The 20,076-nt window shown below is 36.1% G+C and overlaps 1 protein-coding gene across 1 annotated transcript in view; it reads left to right on the top strand.

Annotated features, from left to right (window-relative positions):
* LOC150087884 (uncharacterized) overlaps positions 1–20,076 on the top strand; it is a 295,573-nt gene that overhangs the window by 183,241 nt on the left and 92,256 nt on the right. Inside the window, exons 23-26 of the mRNA XM_090369951.1 lie at positions 3,209–3,400; positions 8,664–8,850; positions 9,577–9,873; positions 17,544–17,660. Of these exons, the coding sequence (XP_090226077.1) occupies positions 3,209–3,400; positions 8,664–8,850; positions 9,577–9,873; positions 17,544–17,660 (793 nt within the window). The remainder of the gene's footprint in view (positions 1–3,208; positions 3,401–8,663; positions 8,851–9,576; positions 9,874–17,543; positions 17,661–20,076) is intronic.

The raw sequence follows: 20,076 nt of genomic DNA, 5'->3' as shown, positions 1-20,076 counted from the left end.
AGCCCGCATCCATCAGATGTGAGCCCCTGAGCATAAATATATATACATAAATTATATAACATTTACAAGTTATAGTATGTCTTAAAGTACTGTTTTATTGGACTAAATTCAAAAATAGCAAAAGCTTAAATTTCCAGTGCTCACCTTTGATCAATCTGCAATTGTTATGGTTTGAATAATAAGAGATTGGCTAATTTTAAGGTGATTGGTTTTTAAAAAAAAAAAAAAAAAAAAAAATTAAGGGGATGAATAAGTGGTAATTACGATGAAATGGGATTAAAATATGCGCAAGGAAGTAGAAGTGCAATAACTCCGTCCATGGTTGTTGTGAAGTTGATTAAAGTTTAAATTCTAAATAGTGAATAAGCCAATAGTCATAATGGTTGACTTTCATTAAAAACGTCTTCAGTTGGCAAGTAAAGTGAAAGGGATCGCGTACTGTATTTAAGAAGAATTTTGTAATCCCATGATGCACTTTTCCGCTTGTGGGAATCTCAAATTGGTGAGATTCCAAACCGGAGAAAGATTGAAGAGCAGTTTCGCATTTAAAATGTTTAAATCGGAGTGGTGACGGAACCATTCTATAACGAGGGCTTCGTATTGCAAGATTTTGTAATGGTTTTTTAATTTTAATGTGGTGATAGCTGAATCAACCAGGGGGGGGGGGGTTGTTGCAGCGTACGTGTAAAGTAAGTTCAGGTGGTAGATGACTTTTTCATCAACCGGTGAAATACCACCACTTTGCTTATTGGAGGCTTGAAGTGGTGAAACCCATGTTTAGTCTCTAGAGCAAAGTTTCCGGCATACCCCCCCCCCCATACTTCTCCTTCAACCCATGCACGGTACTAAGTACTATAGAAAAAAATAGTACTTAGTACTATTTTTCGCTATTGTAGTGATAATAAGCTCTCGTATTAGATGACTAGGTTGAACCGAATTTGTTTGTAGTACTGCCAATGTAACAGGCGTTACAATTTTGTTGACATTTAATGAAGTAAATAATATTATTCATTTCACTTGTTGGATATTTATGTGTTTCTTTATATTTATTGAAAAGTGATCCAAGTTTATTGTAGGTAGAAAAAATAAGTGTAATGTCCGTGCCTGCAAATATTCGCCGAAATTTTCCTGGAAGATTTCTATGATAAGGGAGAACGAAACGTGTTTTGCTATTTGTAATGCGTTTTATAGGGTTATTAATATTATTTTTTACGATGGAAATAGTGTGTTGAATTAAGTGCTGTGGTTAGTTTCTGGCTATGAATTTTTTTGTGAAGTATTGTAACTCTTTGGATAGGTCGTCTTGTGAGGTGCTGTATTTAATGGCATTGTGGATTTGGTTATAGAGAACAGACTTTTTTATGTTAAGAGGGTGGTGTGATATAAAGTGTAGGAATTTCCCTGTATGCGTATGTTTTCTAAAAATCTTAATTTTTGATTGGCATACGAAATAATATTCTCCCCCATATGTTTGGAATCACCAAACTACATAAACCAGGCCACACTCTAAGACCAATAATCTCTTTCAGTAAATCTGCCTTCGCAAACTTATCCTCCTTTCTAGTTAAAATCATATCCTCCCTTACCAGGTTTTCTAAATTTAAAATCAGTAACACCAAGCAAGCTTTTGAGAAAATTAATACTACCATAATCACTGACGATGACTTTTTAGCATCCTTTCATGTATCACTATACACCAATGTTCAATGCTCATAGCTTTCAGGCATCTTTTGGGCAAGTCTGGTGCGTGTATGCATGCTTAGTCCATTCCGTTTCATGAACCTGAAGCACCAATTGTGTCCTACTTTGAAATCAGTAACTTCTTTTTCATCAGCAATTCTTCTTGCCTCATGCTGAACCATCTTTGTGGACACAGGAATTCCAATTGCCCTTTGCTGTTCAATCCATATCTTCAATTCCCTCTCTAAATCAGGCCATTTTGCTGACTTGCCTCTCATGGCCTTCTTCTGCCGTGGCGTTTTCAGTAGGGTTTCTTCTTCCCGTAGCCAGTCTCGGATTGTTTTCTCAGTCGGAGGAGGACCAAACTTACGTTCAGCAGCATGATTTGTGCTGCTGAACGTAATTTACTTGTGCAAACTGGATCACTTTTAACTTGAATTCAGCACTGTGTGAAAATCTTTTCTGAGCCATTTCTGGGCAGAACGTGGCAAAACGTAACCTAATATACCGGTAACAAGTGCGAAACAACGAGCGCAAAAAAGCGGGAAATGCAAGTAAAAAAAATCTACAACCACTGTATAAGACACACCCAGTTTTTATACCCCAAATTTTTCGAAAAAAGGTGCGTCTTATACATGGGGAAATACGGTAAATAAAAATATACAAATGATATATATTTTTATTTAATCTTCTTTTATTTTTCAGGCACATACAATTATTTGTTTCCTTAGAATTGTTCTTCCTTCTTTGGATTCAATTGGTTTCATGTCCTTGGACTTATTTCCTGGTCTTTCATAAATGGATTCTTAACTACAACACCATTGAATCCAAAGTCAACAAGTTATTTATATCCTTGGAATTATGTTATATTCTTTAATCAATGAATTTAATCTAGTTCTTTATCCTTGGATTTATTTACTATTCTTTCAACATTGGATTTTTACTACACCCGTTTGCCTTTGAATTTACACCTGAAACTACCTTTGGGTTCAACCGGTTTCATATTCATGGACGTATTTCCTGTTCTTTCATACTGTACCTTTGAAAATCCACCTGGATTTTCTATTAAATTGTATAGCCAGCTTTTGAGTTTATTTACTTCTGTAGATTTACTTCTGTAAATCTAAATCTACAGATCTTCTGTAATAGAGAGATATTGGATCCATCAGTGTTTTAGGCTGAGTGTCTGATAACACACAGGATACCTGTTCCCCTCTTAGCCCCCTTCTCCATCAGCAAATATTTTTGCACCTCCTGTTTAAGTTTATCTAAACCCTATAAAAAGTCTTGTTTTTACAGGGATGTTAACAAGTGTAGACCATGTTGAGCAAAATTCTACCTCATGAGCCTAGCAAAATCTCTCCAAGGCCAAATTGGTTGACTAGACTCTTATCATCTATTCTTTCCTATTATGTAAGAAAAAAATTGCATGAATGTACATTTTTTAGACAATATTAGTTTATAATTTTTTTTTTTAAATTTTTAATTGTTTTTGGATAAAACAGTTACATTAATTTACCTTTCTTAGTTTCAGCGACCTGATAATGAAGTGAAATCTGTATCTAGTGCACCACAGCAATTTATTTTCTCATCAGCTTCAGTTCCTATTCCTTCTTTTACTGTTAAACCCATTGCTCAGATGGGTATGGGAGGAATTACTCTTGGAACTCCTGTTAATACTTCCCTAAATTCAGTTACCCATTCAACAACAAATATTCAGGTAACATTTAATGTTTATTTGTTCTTTTTTGAAAATTTATTTTTTGTTTTGAAAATTTTTAATTGTTATGCTGCTGTCAGCAGAATTTTAGAAATGAGTAATATAACAAATTTTGTAAACAAAATTTGTTAATTCTTGGTTTAAATTAAGAATATGAGATCCTAAATTATTTTGGGAAGCTAAAAAATAAATAAAATATTTGTAGATATATTATTTAAAGAATAATTGGATTCTCTCATTAGATTAGTCTTCATAGAGCTAAAAGACTTCAGGTCATACATAGTACTAAATTACCATAGATCCTAACGCCTTTTGCATTTGGATCACTGTAAAAAAAAAAAAAAAAAAAAATCCAATTGGGCAAAAAGTTTATTTTAATACTAAATGCAAGTAAAAGTAAAAACATCTCCCCTCACCATAATAATCTTATATATTAAGCTATTTTAGGAAAAGAAAACAAAAAAAAACTAGGGTAGGTTAGAAGAATAATTGGATTCTCTTATTAGATCAGTCTTCATGTACCAAAAGGACTTATCTCCATTTGATTTCTCTCTCTTACTTTTAGGCAAAATCCCCTTAATCATTTTTTGAGCAAATTCTTGCATTTAAAGCAGTGTACAATCATATTGGTATCTCAACACATTTGATTGGAACATGTCTTCATCAGCCCATCTCTATTTATGTAACTTGGGTTGTTTGACTCTGATACTTCTATTCCAGAATTTAGGCCTCTTCCAAGGAGGATATCTCCCCCATCCTGGCTTTGTACTCAACCACACTCTTCCCTTTTCTGTGCCAACCGGGCTAGCCGAGTGGGTAAAGTACCTGCCCGGCAACCCAAAGGTCGCGGGTTCGATTCCCGCCTCGGGCTTGGATCAAAGTACTGCAAAAACCTTGGGAGGTGCAATATGGCCACAGAAGCCGATGTGCCAACAACTACCAAATCAAAAAAAAATCAAAAAAAAAAAACCCTTTTCTGTCAGACCATCTCAACTTTAGCTGAATGTGATGATATTTTTCTAGCCAAACCAATCCCTACTGGGTAATGTCAGCTACCTCAAACCATTATATCTTGAAGACTGCTTTAAACCCAAGTGGCTCCCATTTACTCTGTGCAAATCTCAAACATATTGGAATATTGTTGGTACAGCTTGGCAGACCCAAAATCTCTCTTAAGCTCCTAGATTCGATCCAAAATGGGACAGTCAGGTTAATTAGTGACCTGCCTCTTTAGAAACTCTCCACATCTCCGTCACAGATGTTCAGTTTCCTCTATGTGTGTTTTCTATAGATATTTCCACAGGCATTGTTCTTCTGAATTGGTATCTGAAATTCTATTCCTCTCAAAACCCATCTGAAGATTGTAGTCTACATCCATTCACTGTTCATCTCCAAACTAACAGAACTAACTTTACTTTTCTTCCTCTTTATTTATCATGCCTTTTGAACAACCTTCCTTTATATACATTTCCCAAAAATTACAGTCCATTGTAAATAAGAATCTTCTGTCTTGCCAGCCTTTAAGCCATAAATATGGCACAATAGGTTTTAACATCTTTTGTGTTTGGGGTCTCCATAAAAAGGGGAGGGGGGGCAAGAAAGTACTTTTAGTACTAAGTACAAATACAAGTAAAAATGGAATATTCTCAGCAACAATCACCTGGTTCTGCCCAGTGAATGTTCCTAGCATTAATGTGCACCAAACTTGTGCATGCTCATTGTTTGTCTGGCATGACCATGCCAGGCACATTCTTGATTCCATATGTAAATATTTTTGTATTTTATAGCTGAGAAAGAGACCCATAGTCTCAAAAGCTTCTTTGTTCATTTTACAGTCAATTCTGCTATAACGTGTATTTTCGCAACGTGAATTTGCTCCAACGCAACTGATATATTAGGGAACAATGCGGGTATAATGTGATTTTCGTATTGGCTCATGCATAATTTTGTCTGCGAGTAACACCAGGTGAACGCAAAACCCTGCACCAAGCTGAGCATAGCGACCTGCACAGCAATACATACAAGTTTACGAAGCTTAAAAAATGTCAAATGTGTGAGAGCTATATTTCCCGTTTACTGTAATTGCATTGGTCGGAAACACGCTTCCGTGATTCGATCTATTCACAAGATAACAGGCGATATTGTAGACTGACTCACGTTTTCAGCAGCCCACATTTTTCTATTCAAAATTTTGTGAGGCGGGATAGCGTGAGTGGAGGAGCACATTTCTGGAGGTCACTACCATAAAACAATAAAAGCAATTTGCGGTTCCGGTTTATTGGGCTTTTCTGTTAGTTCAATATATTATAAACTGATAGTAAACTCGCTCTTATTGCATTTGCGATAATACTGATAGCTGGAATTGTGTGGATTTTTACATTATTATGGTGAAATGTGTTTCCCCTTCCGTGAAATCTTGGCTCATATAAAAAACATAAATAAATTTTCGGAATCTTCTCTTCATTCTGATTTTTTAAGCTTCGTAAACCTGTCTCACTTGTGCAATTTGTGCATCCCTTGTTCGTCCTTATTCATTGCTTATCTTTTTTACTGTTTTAAATTTTACAATCCAAAAAAAAAAAAAGAAAAGAAAATGTTAGTGAAGAAATATCAATCAAGCAGAACATATATTGTCATGGTAAAAGTGCTATATTTATTGTAATATTTATTTTTTTATTAGAAATTTAAGATGTTTAAACCTGTGTTAGCAATTTTATTGGGTTTCTTAACTTTTTTTGTTTTACCAGACTGAACATTTTTTTTTTTTTTTTTTTTTTTGAGTGCTCTGCACCTATCCTTATTTTTCTCATAAGCCCTGTTGTTTTTAATGTGCAAAATACCATAATGTAGAGATTTTTAGGAACACATGTACAGCGTTATAGCAGAACTGACTGTATTTTATTATTTTAGTACTTGTTTTATCCTGCTTATTAGTTCTCAATAAACTTTTAGTTACTGTTTTTCCGGATGGACAATATATATTCTTATGTCAATATGAAACCCGGAACAAGAACCCTCTTCACCTTCACAAATAAAAATATCTCTCTCCCAACCTAACTAGTTTAAATAGAAAAGCAAATAAAATGCTAATAAAGATTAATATTTTATATACAGTAATACCCCGAAGTTACGCGATAGGTGGGTCCGACGAAAATCGCGTAAGTCGAATTCGCGTAAGTCGGGGTAAAACTTTGCATATAAATACATATAAATTTTGCTTAATTGGGACCAAGGACTAACAAAAACACTAGTTTAGAAGAAAAATATTAATAAAATTGCAGTTCTTTATACATATTAATACAAAATATGTATTAAAAAAACAAATGACTTACGTAAAAAAGTTATTTCGATGTCGATGGCTTCATAAAATCTAACAAATTCGTCTGACGACACAGCGCCTTCTTTTTTTCACGCAGAATTTCTTCGTAGCAAGCTAATAATTTTTTTATTCCTTGCTTTGTAGCTATAACGCGTTCTTCGTTGGAGTCTATGTTTTCTAAAATTTTTAAGCCCTTTTCAATTGAGCTAAGTTTGCAATTCAATAACTTTTCAATTCAAGTTTGCAATTGTCATATGCTTTTCGCCATTGCCTCATTTACGCCTGTAGCACGTGCAATATCACATGGTCTTTCATTTCGCTCAAAGCGTTTCACAATTTCATATTTTTTTCTCTATCGACAGAGGCGGACTGGCCATAAGCCTTACCGGGGAAACCCCGGTGCGCCGGTGTGATTTTGGCCATAAACCATAGTATGAGGCCACTATAAATTTTCCCGGGTAAGAATTTTTGATCCAGTCCGCCTCTGTTTATCGATAATTGCTTTTCTTTTTCTCTCTGAATCTGCAGTGTCTTCACCAGGACGCTTCCTTTTCACACCTTTTAATTAAGTATTTTACTCATTTTTAGGGAATAAAGCACAATTACAAAACGAGGAGGCACGCTTGAAACGCATAAACAAAGCTGCGCGCATGTAGCAACTGAATAAACAACACCATAAAAGCAGAGATACACTATTAACACCTCACATTTCTAGGGGTTACTACCATAAAACAATAAAAATCCAGTTGCGTTTCTGCTAGTGAAATCTGTTATAAACTGGTAGTAAACTCGATCTAATTGCATTTGCGATTATACCCATAGCTGGAATTGTGTTGGTTTTTACGTTATTATGGTGAAATGTGTTTCCCCTTCACTGATATAAAAAACATAAAAGCAGCAAGTTGAATTTTGTTCATCTTTCGCTCTCATTCTCCGCCGTCGCACCGTACATCGATAACATATGAAAAACGACCTTGAAGATAGTGGGCGGCAGCGTTGCCAAACGAAAAAATCAAGAACCGCGTAACTCCGAGTTCGCGTAAGTCGGGGTAGCGTAAGTCGGGGTATTACTGTACTTGTGCAGTGTGTAATAATGTTTATAAATAAGTTAAAGTTACGAAGACAAAACAGTGATGCCTCTTAGTTCATTACATCCACTAGAAGTTGCATCAAGTTCCATTTAGCTTCTCCATGTAGCTGATATTTCTAACACAGTAGCATTTATATGTGATTATTCATTTACAAGTTACACTGCTTTAAATGGATGTACATGGACTCTTGAATGCTGGGTTCAAACTGCTTGCAGTTATCAAGTTTATTTCTATGGGAATTATCTACACAGAATTTTTGAAAAAAAGGAGCTGCAGTCAATTTAGTCTAATACATTGATACATTGGACAAATTTAAAAAAATTATAATGAAATGAGTAAGGCCTGGCAACATGGCAGTGTTCCTTCAACATTATAACATGTGACCTCAATGCGATTTGAAGTTGTTTTGCATCCTTGCTGTAGCTCAGATTGGCCCTTAGCTCAGTATATCCCTCCCTTTTCTTTTTTTTCTTTTTTTTTTTTTTTCAAAAGCTTAAAGGATTATTCGAGGGATGTGTTTTATGTTCTTTGAGCAACATAAATGCCTCCAATGAAGAAGTTTAAGTAGCTCTGAAGAGATGATTGGCCTCACATCCAAAAGTATTTTACTTTTTTGAGTTTATTTGAAGGCTTCTTTTAAATATGATATATCTGTTCTGGTTTTTAAGTGTAAACTTGAGCTTAAAAAGTTACCCTTACTTTTAATAAAAGAAATAGATGTTATCTTAATTTGCATCTGAGTTCTTTTACATATAATGATACCCTTGTTCTAAAAGTTTCATGTGTAAAATTAATAAATCTGCATGTTATTTTCAATATAATGTTTTTCGATAAATTAATTTTGCTGTTTTAGTCAGATGAGACCAAGAACTTAGTAAAGATGGCAGAATATATACCTGCAGGAGGGAGCCTTCAGAGAACATCTTTGAAAGGATCATTGTCTCAGTCAGCATTCACTAATATTTCTGGTACTTCTTCATCTGCAAAGCCTATCACACAATTAACTCAAAATGCTTCTCAGATTTCTACAAGTATTTCAGGTATGTGGAGATGTTATAAATAAAAAAGATAATTATCCATAAATAAATAAATAAATATGTATTTTAAATGCATTTAAAAACCACATAATTCAAGTGAAAAAAAATCGAAAAGGGAATCATTTATTTGTATGATTCTCAATTGTACATAAGATACATGTCAGGTGCGCAGGAGCAGCAGTACGTAGCACACGCTTCTTGATTAGATCGGAGTTTGAGCCTATGACCACCAAATACGGAGGATGCGAAAAGGTCAGGGAATGACCACCGCATATCCCTGGAGCAATATGGCCTTAGTTGCTAATGCTCCTAAAAACCAAATAACAAAACAAACAAACAAACAAACATAAGATATGTACAGGCATTAATAAAATCAATAAGATTTTAATAGCTATTCAGAATTAAAGCAACTTAATATACTTCTGTAATTATCTTCGACTAATTTAAGATGAAATCAAGCTAACAAAGATTAAAATATTGTAGTAAATAATAAAAAAAAATCTTCAATTCATTCCCTATATGTTGGTTCATCACTTTAAATCAAACTGTAAATTTCTCTCTCTCTCTCTCTCTCTCTCTCTCTCTGTGTGTGTGTGTGTGTGTGTTCATCAAAATTTAAATACCATAAAATATATATTGTTATATTAATTTTAATTCTTTATTATTATTTTTTTTTTTTCATATTCTAACAGAATTTTAATCAGATCATTGCTTTTTCTCCTGGTACAGCCTTCAAGCCGTCACTGGAGGATACTAGAAGTACCACTTCCAAAATCCAATTTTCTTTGCCTGCAGCTAATGTTGATATTGTAACAAATAAAAACAAAGTTATAGCAACAGCAGCTGAGCTTACTTTTGGTCCTCAGTCAACTCTTTCGGATTCATCAAGTTTGAAATCTCCTGTCTCTCTTAGTGTAACAGATGCGCCTACTACTCCAGTAACTCCTGCTCCTTTTACATTCACCTTAACTTCACCAAGTCCTTTTAGTTTTCAACCTGTTGACAAAAGAAGGATTCAGAAAGAAGGTAAGCATAAATTGATGTCTCTTAATCTACACTGGTGTTCCAAAAGTTAAGCATTGCACAAGAATAAATACAAAGGGTACTAGGAAAGTTTTGCAATATGACGCAACAATGAATCACAGGAAGCTGCTTGTTGCTGCATGTTGAGACATGTTCATACGTGCATAGTAGCCACCGCGCCAAGTCGATGGGCTCAGTTATTCATTAGTAGTGAGAGTGTAAAGTGCTTGCGATGGCATCGTGGTCACGAAATGAGATAAGGACAGTTTTGCGGTATAATTTCGTGCGTGGTTTAACCATAGACCAGTGCTTAGAAGAAATGACTCTTACACTAGATGATGATTGTCCACATTGTACAACGATATTCAGGTGGTATAGAGAATTCCAAAGGGCAAATTTAACTCTGGAGGATTCTGAGAGGCCGGGAAGGCCACGAACGTCAGTTACGGAGGAAAACGTTACTGCTGTGAGGAAAATGCTTGACGAAAACAGGCGAGTGACCTACCAACAGAAAGAGGATACTTTGGGCCTAAATGCACCAGCAATTCGTTCGATTCTGCAAGATCATTTGCACGTGAAGAAACATTGTTCTCTCTGGGTGCCGCATCAACTGACTGAAGAGCAGATGACACGACGTGTGACTTGGTGCCGGGAAATGTTAAAAAAGTTTGATAAGGGACAATCTCGGTATGTGAACAACATCGTGACAGGTGACGAGACTTTGCTGTACTATTACGATCTGCCGACCAAGGCTCAAAACAAAGTTTGGGTCTTTGATGATGACGACACACCCGTAATTGTCAGAAAATCCCGATCTGTAAAGAAGAAAATGATAGCTGTATTTTTCAAATCGAGTGGAATTGTGGAACGTGTCGTTTTGGACACGCAGAAGACAGTCACAGCTAAGTGGTATACTGAACAATGCCTGCCTAAAGTCATTGGATCTATGAAGAACCTGCAGCCAAAGTCAAGAATGGACACCTGGTACCTCCATCACGATAATGCTGCAGCTCACCGCGCCAAAGCCTGCACCGAATATTTGACCACGACAGGACTGAAACTTCTCGAGCATCCTCCCTACAGGCCAGACCTTGCTCCCTCCGACTTTGCACTGTTCCCGCATGTGAAAATGAAGCTAAAAGGGAAGCAGTTTTCCAGTGATGAGGACCTTCTACGGGCTTGGGACAACGAGTGTGCTTTACTCCCTAGTGAAACTTGGCAGAACTGGTTTAAAGATTGGTTTCGGAGGATGGAGAGGTGTATTGAATGTAGAGGAAATTACTTTGAAAAAATTAAATAAACAAAGCTGTATTGCAAAACTTTCCTAGTACCCTTTGTATATTAAACCCTCATTTTAATGGTCCTCAATTTAACAGATTTTGCAAATAATGGGCAACATCCACTGAACCAGGCTTTTCATCTGTACTGGACACAGTGACATAGCTGCCAATTAAAATGCAAAGGCTGTTCAATAAAGAATTATCATAACTTTTTTTTTTTTCACAACATACCTTTATTAATCATCCATATTTTGATGATCATTTTCAAAGTAGACCCTGTTTGATGAAATGCACTTACTCCAATGTTTCTGCCAGCCTTCAAAAAACATGGTAGAAGCCATTTTTTGACATGCATTTGAAAATTGGCTCTGTCTTAACAACTTCTTCTGACAACTGGAAGCATTTTCCTTGCAGCTCCTTTTGCTTTGGAAATAAAAGAAAAATAATAATAATCTCAGGGTGTAAGGTTAAGGCTGTAGGATGGATGAGGAACACATTTGACATTAATACTGGTGAAGTATGTGATGACAGTACGAGGAATGTGGGTCTCACATTCTCATGTTGCAACATCCGCCCATCCATGTGTAGTTGTGATAATTTGTGATGAATGTAATCCCACAAAGTGTGCATTACACAGTTCTGTAATAAGATTCCATAAGTCATATGATGTGGGACAAAATGCTGGTAAACCATTCCTTGAATGTCAAAAAAAAAAAAAAAAAAAAAAGGAGATGGCCATAACCTTTTCTGCAGAAACCACAATATTTGCTTTTTTTCAAACAGAGCTTTGTGCTTAATCTCTGGGTCGAGAGGATAAAGCCATAGCTGATCTGCCGTTATCACCTTGTGCAGAACCTCACTATTTTCAGTAGCTATTTTCCTTTGCAGCTCCTGTCAAATCTCCATGCATACTTGCTGTTGCTCAAGTGTTGAGTGGTCTTGGAACCCAGCATGCATAAACACGTGTCATCTGCAAATGGTCATGGAGAATACCATGCATACTTCCTACTGATATTCTCAACATCTCTGTCAGTTGCTCTACTGTTATGAGATTATCTTCTCTCACAATTACAAAAGCAGTTTTTATGGTTTCTGTGGTGATAGCAGTGGTTGGATCCGCTCACCAATCTGAACATTGACTTCCTTCTAGTCTACACAGATGGTTCGAAGTCAGAAGTGGCTGTAGAATCTGCAGCTGTATTCCCAGACATTACAATATCTGAGCAGATCCCTCCCAAATTCAGCATATTCACCGCAGAGCTGCATGCAGTTGAGCTAGCCTTAGATCATATACAAACCAGCCACTACCAAAAATATATTATATATACCAACTCTCTTAGTTCATTGCAGGCTTTATCATTGATGAGATTTAATCCTCATCCAGTCTTGTCCCAGATACACCAGAAATTACACTTCCTTTCTCAATCTAATTTTCACTTTTGCTTCTGCTGAATTCCTAGCCATATTGGGATCTTAGGAAATGATGTGGCAGACAATGCAGCCAAATCAGTGACCCTTTTTAACCCTTGCTTGCTAATTTTCCAATGGCAACCCTCATGGCATGGGCAGGCTGCAAACAAGTTATATGAGATTAAGCCTGTAATTGAACATTGTGCAGTCCAGTCTGCACAGGAACTATAAAGAGGAAGGTGTTCTTTCTTGGCTCTGCATATGACACACTCTTTTCTGATGAGGGCTAATGACCCTCCTATGTGCGAGCAATGCGACACCGTTTTAACTATGAAACATATTCTATCTTACTGTTCTAGTTTTGGAAATGCTCATTTTACTGCTTTTACCCATCTTACTGAGCCTTATACACACAGTCAGATTTTTATCTGACAATGACCATGTGTCAGCAGTTTTTAATTTTTTAAAAGCAATTAATATATATACACCTATATGAAATATCCAATTATTTTTACTCTTTTAGTGATTTTTACTTATTGAAATGTATATATATGAACTTTTGACTTCTGAAACTTACTAGGCAACTTTAAAAAGGTAACCTTTTTAAAGGTTAACGTTACCAAAGTAACGATAACATTACTTCGGTAACCATTTTAAAGGTTACTGAACTATTCATCTTTTTTGAATTTTAAATCTGGCATGGCGCAATATGACCTTGTTGTTTTTGCACCAGAAAAAAAAATTAGATCAAACAAGCAGTGGTTGGAGCTCCAGGACTGCCGATTTTTGTGATGGAATCATGTCCACCTTTAAGCATTGTAAACCACATGCAAGAGACCTTTGCTGTGCAGAAGTGTAGATTCACCATTAGCTTCTTTTAACATTTCATATGCTTCAGCTGATGTTTTCTTGAGCATAAACAAAATTTGAGAGTAGCATACTGTTCTTCAGATTTTACATCCATTGTTATATGCAAAACAGAACAAGCATAAACTTGATTAACTGCCAAGGTCACATTGTTGCACAAGTCAACTGAGCAGTTGCTATGCGATGCATCTTGGTTTGATCTTTAAATTATGCATCCCAGCTAGAAATAGCAAAGAGTGAAGTTGTTCATGAAAAATTATGATCATTCTTAATTGAACAGTCCTCATATTTTAACAATAACGCAAATTTAACTCACGGCTGAGAGCAGCAGTGCGTAGCACATGCTTCTTGATTAGACTGGGGTTCGAGCCCGTCACCACCAAATACGGAGGATGCGGAAAGGTCAGGGAATGACCACCGCATATCCCGGAGCAATATGGCCTTAGTTGCTAATGCTCCTAAAAAAAAAAAACAAAAAAAAAACAAATAACAAATAATAACACGGCTGAGAAGGCTAGCCTTGTTTCCATTTATTAATAAATTATCAGATAGAAAAACCAAAATTCTGTATGAAACATTTGTTCTCTTTACCATAAGTACCTTTTGAAATGCTGTACTGAAGTTGTATTTATAGTTACTGCTGTTATCAATAAACTGAAAACAAGCCCCAAATTCTTATGAATAACGAATTTCTCATCTTGTGTGAATTTCAACACAAGTTGAAAATTCACACAAGATGAGAAATTCTGCTCTGATATAAACTTGGTTTATGTTCTTTTCTTTTCTTTTCTTTCCTTTTTTTTTTTTTTTTTTTTTTTTTTTTTTTCTGGAATTTTATGAAAATTACAAACACAAAGGTATTAGAACCTGTAGTGCTTCATACCATGCATGGATTGGAGGTTGTGAAGATGAAACAAGATACTTATTGACATTAGACTTAAAAATCTGTAGATTTTAATTTTCAGGAAATATGTGTGACGAGAGACTGCTCCAGAAAACGGAAGTTGAAGGAATAAACTAGAAGGAAGAAAAGCTTGTTCTTTGAATTGGATAGGAAATGGATGCTGAATGGTTGTGGCACATGTTCAGACTGGTTAAGAGAGTGGAGGAATTATAGAAGCCAGTTTAGAAGAATTGTGCCATGGAAGTATCTGTAGAAAGGACATGCAGCAGAAACCGAATGTCTATGAGACAGAGTGGAGACACTTTGTAAGAGTATTTGCGTTAATTAACCTAACTGTCCTCTTTTGAATGGAGTCTAGAAGTCTGAGAGAGATTATGAGGGCATTGCCTCGGATGTGGGAACAATATTCCATGGTAGGGCGGATTTAGGATTTGTACAGATGTAGATAATATAGATTATGTAGATAATTTCACTATGTTTCGTCAGTCACATAATACAGAGTACTGCATGAAATATTGACACATTTGTATCAATTAAAACTGAACTATTAGTTGAATTTCATTTGAGGTTTATGGTAACCTTCAGTTGTCTTGTAAAATTCACTAGGGAGCAGCAATAAGTCACAACAATTTACATGCCCATATGAATCCCATGCTCTTGTCAGTATGAAAATTGACAGAGAAGTTGCTCCTCCCAATCTAGCAGTAGGCTAAATTTGTGGTTTTTACCCTTCTGAAACTTACTAGGCACCTGTAAGAAACACAATGCTTCATTTATCCCAGCAGTTGAAAAGAAAGGCTGTGTAAAGGGCACAAAAAAATTACCTCATGTTTGGTGAGTGCTCATTCTCCAGAAAGTGTTGAAGGCCTGTGAGTTGCAGTGTGACTAGTCCAGAAAGGACAAAAAGAAAAGCAACTAATGAAATTGGAATATTTTGGTATTCTGCTCAATGAATGCTTAAATTGGATTTGAAGTTGTTTCCTCATAAGGTTACAGTACTGCATAAATTCTTCAAAAAGGATAAGCAGAAAAGAATTGAATTCACCACTTGGGTAGAGAGAGGAAAAATGTTGTGTCACATATACCTGGTTTTTAAATGAAGCTTACTTTCATTTGGATGGAACTGTGAACAAGCAGAACATAGATAATTTGCGCAATAAAACACTACCAACTACACAAGAAAAAGTAACCATGGAGGAGAAGTGACTCTGTGGGTAGCCATGTAAAGTCACAATTTAATTGTATCCTTCTTTTTCAAAGAAATTGCTAACTCATAGCAGTGTCTGCATATACTTCAGAATGATTTTCTACCACAGCTCAGGGCAATTCAGCCAACCAATGAACACTCAGTAGTTTACACAAGATGGTGCCATGCCACATACAGCTAATGTGATGTTAGATTTTTTGCATATGTTTTTTGTTCTTTCATATTGTCATACCATTATTCTGATCATTGCAACCGTGGGTAATTTTGCTTGCTTCTGAAACCAGACCTGAACTGATATCATCTTGCCCATCTTGGACAAGATGATAGGTCATAATCATCTTGCCCATTAATGTAATTTAACAGTAGGTCAGACAGTATAGAGAATGTGGTAGTGCAATAGTATTGTGTACAGATTCATTGTTGTCTAATAACTTCCATTTCACTGCCCACTCTTCTGGATGCTTTGCTGAATTGCCTCTCACAACATTTCTTTATTCACAGTGGCACCCTGAGGAATGAATTCTTAGTGCACAATGCCATCATGTTTAAAAAAACGTCTAACATCTCTTTCTCCCTTGTCTTAACTTGCTGAAATTTTTGTTTATTGCTGCATATGAGGCAATTTCCAAAGTCGATGATAGTCACACAGTGGTATTAACACACAAGTTATCCAGCAGTTTCAATTGGTCTTCTACCATGGTCATTGTCTGCAAATTGTCTTAAGAATTCTGAACAACTTTTTCTTCTCATATTTGAATCTACAGTGCCAATCAAACATAGAAATATGAGAGGAAATCCTCTCCATTAACCTGATACATCGTTTATAATGTTTCAGTGGCGAAATTTGATGTTTGGAAAATGCTCCAAATTTGATATTCATGCTTAAAAATTGTGTTAAAATAAGTGCACTCCAAATATGTATAACAATAAAATGTAATGAATAATTAAGAAACTTTTGCATATATTTAGATACAGGTTGAAACTTGTAATTTGACAGCAAATCATGCTGTGGGGCCAGTGTTTGTGATAAAACAGTAACCAAAGCTGTGGCTCTCAGGCTTCTGACGAAACAGATGAGAAGAAGTGGTACTGGCAAGATTCAGAATTGGAGACACACTCATCATACCCATCTGTTCCTGCTACTGGGAAAAGACCCACCCCAGTGTTCATCCTGTGACAGTCAACTTACGGTTAGGCATTTTCTGTTTGATTGTCCTTTATATTCAACCATACGGTCAAACACTTTTCATTCGGTCTCTAGGCTGAACGTCCCACATGATTAACTCATATCCTGGGAAATGATGCAAACATAGAAGAACTTATAATCTATTTGAAATGTATTGGCCTATACAGGAGTATTTAATATCTACAGCGGTATATTCCGAATAAATAAACTATCGGCAGACACAATTTGGCGGCGCCTCCGTAGCCAGGTGGGCAGGAGCAGCAGTGCGTAGCACATGCTTCTGTTTAGACCGGGGTTTGAGCCCGTGACCACCAAATACAGAGGATGCGGAAAGGTCAGGGAATGACCACTGCATATCCCCGGAGCAATATGGCCTTAGTTGCTAATGCTCCTAAAACCAAACAAACAAACAAACTCAATTTGGCCTCAGTAGCTCTTGTGTCATTAAGCCAGATGCCAACAACAACAACAACATTGTGTGTGGGGAGGGGATTAGCTAGTCTCAGGTTGATACTGGCTTCCCTCTGGATTTTTCACCTAACAACATATTGTCCTTAGGGCCAATGTGTCGTGTCATTGGACAGACACGACACATGATGCTTTTAGGTGCCACACTGATTCCTCAGAACAGTGACTTAACAATGTAGCAATATGACAGATACTAATTCTTACCCAGCATCTTATTACTATATTGTAATATGGCTTTCATTTGGTTTGTTTGAAGAACTAAAGCAAAAGTTTATTTTCTTTGTGTATAAAGTGTATATGAATGCTTCACTCTAATACAATGTGACCTATTTAAAATAAATGTCTTAATAGGTTCACCAGCATATGAAAACATTACACCACCTGATACACCTCAGCCAGTTGTAGAATTTCCTTATGAAGAAGGAGTAGAGGAAGAAAATGAAGTTGAAGAGGAGGAAGAAGAACAGAGTAAATTATTGCTATATTTTTTCTATAAAACATTTTTGTGGGATTGTTAATTGATTTAATCAAAAAAATTGAGAAAAATCAAGAAAAATAGTGTCCAGTTTTTTATTAAAAAATGGACATGTTCTGGATATATATATATTTTTTTAATCTAGCAAATTTTTGTAACTTGTTGCAGTTAAAAATCATGTTTTCAGATTTTTTGATAGAAATAATTATAAATTTATTTCTTTCAAAAAATTTTTGATGGAGCTGTCTAAATTCAAAATGCTTAACAGAAATATGTGGCTTCTTATTAAGGTTCTTTCATTTTCTGACAATATTCAAATTTAAATAAATTATTAATGAGGAAATCGTACTTACTCCATTGGAAACAAATAATTTCAGTGGCACAAGTATGATTTCCTCATCCAATGCTGTATATCATGTTATTGTACAGTACAGTACAGTGCAGAATATCACAATGCAGTTTATCACTAATGTACACCATAAGGCATCTCTCATATTGTGGAGTTATACTTCATAACTTGGTTGGCATGATTGCAACACCAGAGTACCTACCCACCCACCGATGATAGGCCAATAAGTCTTGACGCAGTGCTATCTGGGTGGTGGTATCCACCGAGAATAAGTAACGATAGTCCTCTGTTAGTAAAGCATTACTTATTCAATGTAGTGCAATATCATGTTAACTCATTGTGAAGTTAGTCACAGTATGGGATACAATTAAAAATCAATGCCATTCATTATATTACTTTGTAATTCACTATGAACAAAATATTGTGAAGTATCACTGCCAGTTGAATAGTGAATTGTCAAGCATAGTCTTATGCCTTGTGCGATTATTTTCTTAATACAGCATTAAAGTAATAGCTATTAGTATCCACAATTTATTTCCAATCGTTGCTGATCTATTTTCTTATTTAATTATCAGTTGCTTTTTTATTTTTAAATGTGTATAACATACATAGGTTTTTATTTTCATTGAACTTTTACTGTTCCTCTCTTATTTCTTACCATCCTCTGCTTCTCATAAGATTGACAAGCTACTCACTGACATGACATCTAATTGTCTCTTCATACTTCATTTATTTATAATTACATGCACACATGGAGTTCATGCACTATTATTCCTACTCTGTTAGTTTTTATTCATCTTACTGTATGCATGTCTCTCTTTGCATTAACTTAATTTTAACTAATTGGCTATTTACAGGCATTATATTACTTCCAACACATAGGGGTCACCACATGCACATTAATTCTCACTAGAGGGATATGCAGGGTTGTTAAAATTAAAGTATCCCTATGTAGAGGGCTCTGGAGCGAGTTCTAAGGCTCATACTGAAGAGAAATATGGACAACAGGTACAATAAAGAATGCATTCACCATTTATTGGAAGGAAAAAAAATAGTTACAAAATTTGTCACTATATGGCGCTGTGGCAATACATATCACTTGAACAGCACTACAATTGTTCAATGTGTCCTCCATTTTGGTCAATAACAGTTTCCATTCAAAGAACAGCATTTTCTACAGCAGAATGTAACATGTCAACTGGAATAGCTGACACATGACATCTAATGCTGTCCTTCAGACCTGCCAGAGTTTGACATCCTTCTCGATACACCTGGTTCAAAATACTCCACAACCAAAAGTCGCATGGGGTGAGGTCCGGTGATCGGGGTGACCAAGATGTCTGGAAACAATAGCTGATGACCCATTCGTCTGTAAAGTGTTGCCTTAGCAATCTTTGGACACAGTGGTGAATGTGGGTGGCACACCATCTTGCATGAATATGGTATCCTGAAGGCACCCACGTTGTTGCAGCTCTGGTATTGTGAAATTTGCCAACATTTAATAATATCGCTGTCCAGTGACGGAACAGGTACAGGGTCTAGTCGGTGTTACCTGTTCAAAAAAATATGGCCCAATAATGAATGTGACTGTAAATCCACACCACACTGTCACTTTTGGAGAATGCAACGGGACCTCTTGAATAACTCGAGGGTTTTCTGTTGACCAAATTCAACAGTTGTGCGTATTCACTTGTCCATTTAAGCAGAAGTGGGCTTCATCACTCCAAAGGATGTTCCATGGCCAAGTGATATCCACTGTCATTCATGCCAGAAACTGATGTGCATATGTGAAACGAATATCTGCACCACCATGCTTTAGCTGCTGTAGCATGTGCATCTTGTAAGGATAATACCACAACACCTGACGCATTACTAGCCTTACAGCGGAATACAGCGTGTCCACTTCACGAGAAACAGCTAGCACACTTGCACTACTACATGGAGATTGACTTGATAAATCCACGACAGCCATAGCCACATCTTCAACACGAGAGGAGTCTACTCGTTTTCAACCTCTACCTGGCTGAACACCAAGATGTCCTGTTGCTTCAAATTTCGCA

This window comes from Mastigoproctus giganteus, chromosome 3 (genome assembly GCF_048544385.1).
Source record: "Mastigoproctus giganteus isolate SK-2022 chromosome 3, ASM4854438v1, whole genome shotgun sequence".
Lineage (NCBI taxonomy): Eukaryota > Metazoa > Arthropoda > Arachnida > Uropygi > Thelyphonidae > Mastigoproctus > Mastigoproctus giganteus.
The sequence above is the reverse complement of the archived record's forward strand: the minus strand, read 5'-3'. Positions and strand labels throughout refer to the sequence as shown.